At 38.0% G+C, this 10,250-nt stretch overlaps 1 protein-coding gene and 1 long non-coding RNA gene across 2 annotated transcripts; both read left to right on the top strand.

Annotated features, from left to right (window-relative positions):
- Positions 1 to 6,080: 6,080 nt before the first annotated feature.
- On the top strand, positions 6,081 to 8,263 carry LOC122657727 (serine/threonine-protein kinase PRP4 homolog; the record flags this gene model as incomplete). Its single annotated transcript, XM_043852555.1, has 7 exons — positions 6,081 to 6,159; positions 6,321 to 6,477; positions 6,582 to 6,873; positions 6,951 to 7,065; positions 7,217 to 7,378; positions 7,579 to 7,655; positions 7,843 to 8,263. Coding segments are annotated over 7 exons (1,071 nt in total), but the record flags the coding sequence as incomplete, so codon positions are not given.
- A 401-nt stretch (positions 8,264 to 8,664) lies between these two features.
- LOC122666776 lies at positions 8,665 to 9,468 on the top strand. The gene is made up of 3 exons (XR_006333716.1): positions 8,665 to 8,730; positions 9,169 to 9,220; positions 9,367 to 9,468. It is a non-coding gene; the product is annotated as an uncharacterized LOC122666776 (long non-coding RNA).
- Positions 9,469 to 10,250: the final 782 nt, after the last annotated feature.

Below are 10,250 nucleotides of genomic sequence, written 5' to 3' on the forward strand. Positions count from 1 at the left end.
TCCTTTGTACTGTCTCAACTGGATCCTTTGAAGACCCTCAGCTTGTAATTTGTTAGTCAGCGAGCTAACTTAGAGGTGTTAATACAACAGTGTATTTATAGGTTAGAGTTAGTCTTGAACAGTGATAATTGGAAATTGTAATTGCGGTTCAGTTTGGACAGGCAGGGCTTTTGAACATTGAAGTGGAAGAGTTCTGATTCTTTGTCACCCCTTTATCAATTTGCATCAATGGGAATGATTTGTGCGAGATCCTTCATGTGAAGTTCTCTAGAAACTGTGCACTAGCATGGTAATGCATAGTTTTTCCATCTGTCTATTTTTGGTGACAGATTGTCAAGATTCTACTCAGGTGATCAGGTCTCCTCTCTGGCTGCCCTATCATATGAGTCATCACTTACTCGGGTTAAGATGTGGGCATCATCGTCCCCAGCATCACTGTGGTGGCTGAAGAGATTCAATGAGTGACGGAAAACTTTCCTGTAATGGTAAGAATTAAAACTACACGTTTTTAATGGGAAATAGGGCAAATACTTGAGAAGATAAAAAAAAAATTATACATCCGTATTTTAGCGTGATGTCCATTTAAGAGCAATCAAAACATCATTCCTAGTTTTCTTAACAATAATTCCAATTTTAAACACTTCAAAAACTGCTTCACTTCAGTCGATCCAGAGTACCACACACACACACACCCTTGTTCCTTTGCTCCTTACTGTCCCTGACTAAATTCTCGCAGCTTCCCTTCTTTCAAACTCCTTACAAAACCGTTATTTAAATACTTTGTAGTAAAATGTGAGAGATAAAAATATACTAGACCATCCTGCATCTTCGTTAGATCTCCCATAATTATCATGACAAATAATAAGACAGGACCCATTCGATAGCCGATTAAGCATCTTTGTCTCAAGCATCATTAATCTGAGAACCTGAGAGACTGGTCAGTAGTAGAAGGGTGAATGCCCAAATCATAAACCCATTTGGAAAGAGGAGTTAGAGGGATGAATTAGGTTTTTTGCTTCTTGAAGACAACATAATTCCGGCATGTCCAAACGAAATAGAAGGAAATAACAAGCACGAATATGATAAACATCTTATCAAATTTGGATTGACTAGGGTCTAGTAGGGGTGTAAATGAATAGCCAAAATCCGTTTCCGTATCTGTGTCCATATCTGTTTAGCACTATCTGAATCCGTCCGAAAGCTAAACGGATGCGGATACAGATAGGCTATAGCTATCTGAAAAGCTATATTTACATGTAAACGGATAAAATATCCGATTCGTATCTGTGTCCGTATCCGTTTAGCACTATCCGAATCCGTCCGAAAGCTAATCGGATGCGGATGCGATATAGCACTATCACGAATGTTCTGTCATATCTACTTATGCAGCTAACGGAGCGGATCGATAGGCTATAGCTATCCGAAAAGCTATATTTACATGTAAACGAATAAAATATCTGATCCGTATCTGTGTCCGTATCCGTTTAGCACTATCCGAATCCGTCCGATACCTAATCGGATGCGGATGCAGATATAGCACTATCCGAACCGAATCCAATCCGTTTACAGCCCTAGGGTCCATTGCAAAGGAATCGAGTAAATCACAAAGATTCGATGCCTAACAAAATTCTGATCTTAGTCCTATAGATTCTGCAGCCAAAATTCAAATAATCTACTAAACGGGTGTAGATTATCGCAACATAATTTTCTAATTAGCTTCCAATGAATGACCCCAAGCATGCACTCTCGCAAGGCAAGAAGGCTAAGTGTTGCAGGGGTGGGGGCAGGGGCAAAGGTCAAGGGCTGGAGTGAGAGTAGGGTTCAAGGGTGGGCCACGGAGTTGCCAGAGGATGGGGATGGGGGTGTTGCAGGCGTCTAGTTGCAGGTATAGAGGGGTTGCGGACAAGGACCTTGCTCTCCTCCAACTGTGGCGGGAGCTGGAGGATCCAGCCCAGCAAAAACAGGGGGGCCCACTTGTGAAATTACCCAAACACCCCTATTGTTGCTGGCCTGGATCCTCAGCTCCCGCAACGGCTGGAGGAGAGTCGAATACTATGGACAAGGAGAAGATTATTTGATTGGTAATACCTTTGAGTGTATTTTGACCACCTAAAAAAGTATATCAAATTTTAAAATTGGAGACAGGAGTCATAGGACTCGTACAAGAGAGATTCCTCTCATCGACACTGTCCGATGGATCTTTATCCCCTCAATTTCTTCATTTCCAACTAATAGGGGGGAAAAATGACCACCCTACCCCCTGCCCGAATACATTGTTCGGAGTGGGGTCCACCTCCCTCTATTAGAGGGAATTGAGAAAATTGACGTACAGGCAAATTGAGGTGATATTTTTCCCTATACTTAAGGACCTGTGTTTGGGTTGAAATTTATACAAAGTTGGGATATTGAGTTATATTTGTCTACAAATTTTGGGTTCCACACAAACTAGTTGTCATCGTCCATGAAACCCACCGATCAACAGACATTGTTTCAAAAATTGGAATTGGATTGATCGAATTGACCAATTTAGATATGTATTGATTGTGATTGATCTTGATTTTGGATGTACTGATCCAGAGGTTCGATATTTGATTTTGAATTTAAAAATAGATATGTATTGATTGTGATTGATCTTGATTTTGGATGTACTGATCCAGAGGTTCGATATTTGATTTTGAATTTAAAATCATTGATCCGTCTCGCAAAAAATACGATTAAATTATACGTATTAAACAAATGCTTTTTGTTCCTAGGGTGTTTAGGATCCATTAGCTGAAAAGCAGATGCCTATCAAGTCTAGGGCTTTTAGGACCCATTCTTTTTTTAAAGTAAAATTAAGGACCCATTCAATATTTCAAAGAAACCGATTTCCAGTTTAAAATCCACGCGGTGATTAGGCTGATTAGCAGATTTTTTTTCTTCGTAGAAGGCTGATTAGCAGATGATTTTGAATTTTGATAGTTATGGCGGGACTCAGGAACAGATTTGCGAGAATATTTTATTACAATATTATTATTACATTTGGTGGGGACCTATCAATAGCTGTCAATTAATAACTGACTCGAGATCGATATCTGTTTTTTTGGTAACAGACTCGATCGATATCATTGACACGATTGCACGCATGTCTCTACAGCTGGCGCGTATCTTTGACGCCACCTTCATAAATATCTCTCGTCGACCGTTATTCTGTTTCTTCGCTTTCAAATCAACTCCAAATACTTTCCATTTTGTTTCATAGCTCAAGATTTGATTAGTTTCGTGTACAAGTCTCAATATTACCTTGCAAGAGACTTTCTATTTTGTTTACTTTCTATTTTCGAAGTAAGCAGCTGCAGCTATATGTATTCGAGACCATTGTCTTTCCTCCACAATTTATAAATGAGATTGAATTTGGGTTTGTGCTAATGGTTGTGTGATACACTGAGGTGAGAGACCTTATAGGTGAGATACCTAGGAGAGAGTGAGAGGCTCGATCAACCCTAACCCCTTCTACCTTTTCTATCTTCTTTTTCTTTCCATTCGATACCCTGTGTTGTGGTTACTGTTCTGAGATCTTTTGTTCAACTGAGATTCCATCGTGAGTGTTGTGTTACTGCTGGAATTCTATGTTGAATGTTACAGGAGTGCTTGGGCTTATAGTTGCTGGTTGGAGAAGACTGAACATACCTGGCGGCTCACTGGACTGAGTTGCTGGAATTCTATGTTGAATGTTACAGGAGTGCTTGGGATTATAGTTGCTGGTTGGAGAAGACTGAACATACCTTGCGGCTCACTGGACTGAGTTCTCTCCTACAATAAAAAAATTTGAGCCCCAAGATCTTCCAATCCACCCATCGGTTGCTGGCCAACTTTTGAGGTTCAAATCAACACCCCAGCCCTGCTGTTCGACAGTAATTTCAGAGTCATCTGCTGGTCCATCAACCCTATGGTAACTAGTTACTAAGTTATGGTCCTTGTGTATGATATTTCTTAAATTCTTAAGTTTCAGTTGGATATATATTGTTTCACATCCTTTCTGTAAATAGAATTTGTGCTTCCCCCCCCCCCCCCCTAATCAGTAGGTCTTCCTTTCTGGTATGCATTTTGAGGTTTATCTCTCTATTTTCTCTAGAATAAGTTAACTCCAATCCATAATTCTGTAAATGCTAAATTTCTGGATTCTATTAACCCTATAGAAATTTATACAAATGCTATCTATTTCCTAAGTCCTAACTAGATCTTGATCTGCGTTTGAAAACTTCAGCAACTAAATTTTTTTGGGGATCAATGAAGCCTAATGAAGAATTTTATTTATAAGAAAAAGGAAGAATGAAATTTTACAACGAAGAGCCACCAATAACACAAACAACTCAAGCCGTACACTACGAAAACAAAATCTGCAAACAAAACTATCTATAAATTCTGAGAAAATTTCCATCACTGGACTCTTCTCACAAAGTCCACAGCCCTCCATATCTTGAGTCAATTTAGACCCAAATCCCATAAATATGCAACTCCAACATTAGATGCCCATCACTTCACATCAAAATCTACAAGATGAGGTGAAAGTAGACATAACTATCCTTCCTTCGACCCTTCTCAGAATAAGAAATCTCTTCTGAGAAAGTAAACTTGATACTTGATTGTATTTCTGAAGCACGTTTGAGGCTGTTTCTGAAGTTGGAACTCATGCTTATGGACTAATTGTCAGTTTCACTACCAGACACATGTTTGACAAACTGTCAGGCCAAACAGATAGGATTTCGTATTGGTCGTGCAGATATGGAAAGAAGGATCTCTCTCTCTATTTGTGGGATAAGTAGGAAAGATCCTGCTTTCTTATTGGCAGTTCCATGCAGCATGTTTCCTCTGGCGTTTTTGAAGGAGATCAATTTTTTTTTATTTGGGGGATTTTGTTTTTTTAGAGACTTAACCAGAAACTATACTTCATTTAGGCTACTTAGCTGTCTTTACTCCCCCAGCATCTTGGCTGATCAAAGCCTTGAATTTTTTCCTTCTTCCTCTTTTCTCTTCCTTATTTTTTAGTCATTCTAATTTGTGCTATTTTGAAGTGAAGATCTTAAGTTCGCATTTCCTTCTTCCTCTTTGGCTTTAGATTTTGGGTTTTAAATCTTAGCCCAGTTCTTAGTCTGAGTTTTTCATCATTATTTTTAGAAGAGAGGAAGAGAGAGAAGAAGAAGGATCGGGACAGGGACAGGGACAGGGAGAAGGTCTGGGACAGGGAGAGAGATAGGTACAGGAATAGGGAGGGGGAGGGAGAGAGGGAAATTAAACTTAAATCTGATTCCAAATTAACATGTGAACCATTAAACAATCCGACACTATCACATCGAGCAAATTAAACTTGATGAAACTTAAATTTGATTGCAAATGAACATACTATGCTACTTTTAAAGAGAATTGCATACTTGTGCTGAACTTCTAAAAAGTTGCTTGGTATTGCAACTTATTTAAATAAAAAAAAAGCTGGATATTATAGTACGGTGATTTTGTAGATCAAAAGTAAACTCTATCAGGTAACTAGTTCAGTTTCCTATAACAAAACCTATTTGACCTGACGTAGTCTGTTGGACCTATGGAAAAGCCATGTGTACTGCGTTAAAGAAAAAATGATCTGGAATGTCCGGAAATTGACCACTCTGCCCTTTTTTCCCTCTTGGCTCTTGCAAAATTACATCTTCTGATCCTTACAAGGGTGTGGGTTGGTGAAGCTGCAATGATTTACTGAACAGAAAATGGAATATCTAGGACTGAGATGTCTATGGAATTGTTATTCTTTTGTTGTTTTATCTTTTTTATTTTAATTTTTTAGTGTTATTCTGCTTTGCTCTTGTTGGCTCTTTATAAAATTTCTTGTTATTTTCCCCTGGGTGGGTTGTCGTGTTTTTGGTTTTTGCTATAAATGCATAATAATGTGGTAGTGGAGTTATTTTACTCCCACTTGTATTATACTTCATTTACCAGATACAGTGGTTGCTCTCTCTCTCTCTCTCTCTCTCTCTTCCCCCACCCCTCCGAAATGACTTCTATTCTTTACTAATTTTGTCTTGAACAGTTATCCTCATGCTTAGTAATTTTTGCAGGGAAAAGGAGATGGTTTGCATCTTGAAAGAAGTGGTCTTCCTGACAACTGGGACGATGCAGAGGGTTATGACAGTAAGTCCTTCATCAAACCTTTCTTTGTTTTCTTTTGTCATATGCAAGCAAAAGAACTATTACGTGTCTTTGGTATCAACTGGATTTCGGGTTGACCTATCTTTTGCAGGAACTGTACTTTGTTATTTTCTCTTCATGGTATTCACATAATCTCTGTGCAGGCTATCGATTTGGAGAAATATTTTACAGTAGGTATGAAGTTACTGCAGCCCATGGGAAAGGTGTTTTTTCGACAGTAGTTCGTGCAAAGGACCTCAAGGCTGGGAAGGGTGATCCTGAAGAGGTGGCTATAAAAATCATACGCAATAATGACACTATGTAACTTGATGTTACCCTTTTTGCCCTCAGATTGCTTTAGTTCTAGCTAAATATTGATTTTAACTGGATAGTGCAAGTTACTGTTGACTGATTTCAATGCACAGGTACAAGGCAGGTTTAGAAGAGCTGATAATATTGAAGAAATTAGCTAGTGCAGATCCTGAGAATAGATGCCATTCTGTTCGATTTTTCTCAAGTTTCAAGTACCGAAATCATCTTTGTTTGGTTTTTGAATCTCCTCATATGAATCCTTGTGAGGTACTAAAGAAGTTTGGTTGTAATATTGGCCTTAATCTGGGAACTATAAGAGAATATGCCAAACAGCTTTTTATTGCATTAAAGCATCTGCGGAACTGTGGAGTCCTGCATTGTGACATAAAGCCAGATAATATGCTGGTGAGTTTAAATTATTCTTCCATTACTGGGGTGGTTTCTTTTATGACTTTCTAACATAGGTATGTTGTCCCGTTCAGGTAAATGAGACAAAAAATGTGTTGAAGCTTTGTGATTTAGGTAATGCCATCTTTGCCGGAAAAAATGAGATCACGCCATATCTTGTGAGCCGCTTTTACCGAGCTCCTGAAATAAGTAAGTTCTTTGTTTCATATCCCTTGATTTTTTTTTTTTGAATTTTTTTTTTTTGGGGGGGGGGGGGCGGGGTTATGTGTTTGTTGAGATATTGTTTTTTTTTTATTGGTTTCTGTCAGTAAAAAATGTAAATTTTCTTTTCCTGTTGCAGTTCTTGGCTTGCCATATGATCATCGCATGGATATATGGTCTGTTGGTTGCTGTTTATATGAGCTTTATTTGGGGAAAGTCCTTTTTCCAGGCCCATCAAACAATGACATGTTGCGTCTCCACATGGAGTTGAAAGGATCTTTTCCAAAGAAGATGCTCCGCAAGGTTGAAATTTGATTTTTGTTTTCTTCAGATTCCTTGCAACCCTCACGAGGGCTGTTTAAACCCTTTATTTTTTGCAGCTTTGTTTCCATGGTCATCAATATCTTTAGCTTATTATTTTAGGTTATTGAATGGAAATACTATGTTATGATTCTTATTTTTATTGTTTGTGCTGATTTCAACATCTCTTGCTTTTTCTACAAGGTGGATTTACCAGTCAGCATTTTGACCAGGATGTGAATTTTCAAGCTACTGAAGAAGATCCTGTTACAAAGAAGGTGAGAAGTTACTTGTCTATGAAATCTGTTGTGATTATGTTTCAGTGACTGTTTCTATTGTTATTCCTACTACTGCAACCACCCTATTCCTCCCCCCCCCCCCCTCCCACCCCCAAAAAAAAAGAAAAAGAAAAGGGGAAGCACCATTGCCCTCATTTTAATTTAGCCTTGTAAACTATGTCTGCAGACTGTGACGATGCTGCTTCTCAATATTAAGCAAAAAGACATTGGTTCCTTAATTACAAGCTCCCTTGGTGAGGATCCGAAGATGTTGGTGAATTTCAAAGATCTTCTAGAAAAAATATTTGTCTTAGATCCAGAGAAGAGAATGACGGTATCTCAAGCATTGAGGCATTCATTCATCACAGGCAAGTGACCAAAGATGCTGATTTTATGACCCCAGAAATGCTGTTGAGCTAGATACATGTACATTATGATCTCAATTTATTTTTATCTCTCTAATCATTGGGCATTTCTCTGTCTTTATCTCTCTGTGATTGCCTAAGAGGATCGACACAGAGTTATTGGCGTGGATGAAATGCGAAGAAGATGATGTTTGGTCTAAAGACCTTCCTACATGACGGTTCTTTCAGTGGGATGGGTTCTGTTTCGATAGTAAGACAATTTGCCAAAGGCGTTTACATCTCTTGTAATCATTCTTAATGATGAGCTTTGAGAAGATTTATCATATTTATCTCCCCTTGAAATTTTTGTTTGAAGTTTGAAAACAGTGTGCAGCAACCTTTTGCAGGCTTTAGTGCATTAGAAAATTCAAACCAATGCTAGTTACTAAATTAAACTCAATGAGGTTGTGAAAAGTGTTCCTATGGCTTTTGGAAAAGATAGACTCAACAGAATCTTTTCCTTTCAGATAGCGTCCATCTTACATTGGATTTCATCTTTCCAATATTTAGTGGATACTTGGATATTAAATTTTTTTGGTTGTCTACATTTTTTTCATTTGTCCAATTCACTTGGGTCCTGGAGTCTAGTTCTATTTTTCATTCAGGGTTTCATCCAGGGCAATGACGCAACCAATCAGTGCTTTACATGCTTAGAAGGCAACCAAAAGAAGGTACCCTGGATTGTTTTTTAGGCAGCTTATTGTGAAACCCTTGAAACTTCTTTGCATGTTCTTAACTATAAAATTGGGCTCCTGAACAGTTTTCAGACTTGGAGGAATTAACCAGAAGAATTTTACAACCTGAAGTTGAATGGTCCATTTCTTCCTTGCCTATCAGAGCTCTCATGCCTGTTTGCATGTACATGTTCCTGCATTGTGTGCGTGCATGTATGTGTAGAAATAGAGGTTCAATTTCTGTAATATGGAATGTTTTAATTTTTACTGGTACACCCTCCTACAAGTAACAAAAAAAAAAGATTCTTAAGGTGAATAATCATAGTTTATATTCTGGTAGTGGCTGAATTATAATTAGAAACCTTTGTTCTGTTCGCCCTCATTATTTTTTGTGAAACTGCATTACATCTGATCTATGGTTTGGTGGTTCTGGAGGCTTTTGCACTGGCGATGAGAGGTTGCAGTGTTGCAGTTAATGTTCAAATTGGTTAGTAGTTGCGTCCGATTTTAATTTTCTTTTCTTTAACATGATCCATGAGTTTTAACTTTTTCATGTTTTTCCTGATAGGAAACATAGGTTTAGTGTTGTCTCTTCATTCTGTGGTGTATAACAATGCTTTTTGGTTTTTCTAGGACATAGGTGCTAAGTTCATGGAATTCCAGTAACTTCTTCATCTCTAATCCTATTACTCCATTTTGTCATGGTTCTGGTTGTTTTAGGTATTTCGTTTCATGCATATTTATAAGGAGATCATGTAAATGTTGTTACTTGTATGGTTGATCATACTCAGGAAACCTTTTAGATTTGCACATTTAGTTGGATGCATTCCTCATCTTGCCTACAGCCTAGAGTGGTCAATGAGATGGCTGATGAGTTGGCCAGGCAAGGCGTTTTGCTTTTGAGATTCTGTTATGGGAATACCATTCCATTATGAGGTGTGGGCTTTTGTAGGGGGTGGGGGTGTAGTTCTTTGTTGTTGTATATTATCTGTGCTCTTGCCTCCTTGGAGGCCTGTTATACCATATTATCTTTCTTTTAATAAAATTTATGTTCATTACAAAAATATATATTGTTAGTGTTACCAATTAAAGTGTTCCATATGTTTCAGATATTCTTTTTTCCCTTCAAATTATATCCCTCATACATATCTTCTGAAGTTTTGACTCATGAGGGGGTTTGATTTATCTGTTGCTTGATATACTTTCAGAGCTTGTGTGGGTATCCCTTATTCATGTACACCATACTTTTGCAACATCAGGTTCTGATGGTGCTTTCAATTTTTGGGACAAGGACAGTAAACAGAGACTTAAGGTTTGGTTGCCTTCTTTCTGTTTTATTCTTATCTAACCCCAATGGTTGTTATTGGTTTCATTGAATGGCAATTATTTTTATATGATATTTCACTACTAATTACCAGCCTGTTTGTGGAGGATAAGCAAATTCTTAATGAGAAGATGATGTAGAGAAGATTCACCAAAATCTGTGGAATATGAGTTGGAATCTAAGAAAAATGCTG

The sequence above is a fragment of the Telopea speciosissima genome, chromosome 1, assembly GCF_018873765.1.
Source record: "Telopea speciosissima isolate NSW1024214 ecotype Mountain lineage chromosome 1, Tspe_v1, whole genome shotgun sequence".
In the NCBI taxonomy this organism is placed as follows: domain Eukaryota; kingdom Viridiplantae; phylum Streptophyta; class Magnoliopsida; order Proteales; family Proteaceae; genus Telopea; species Telopea speciosissima.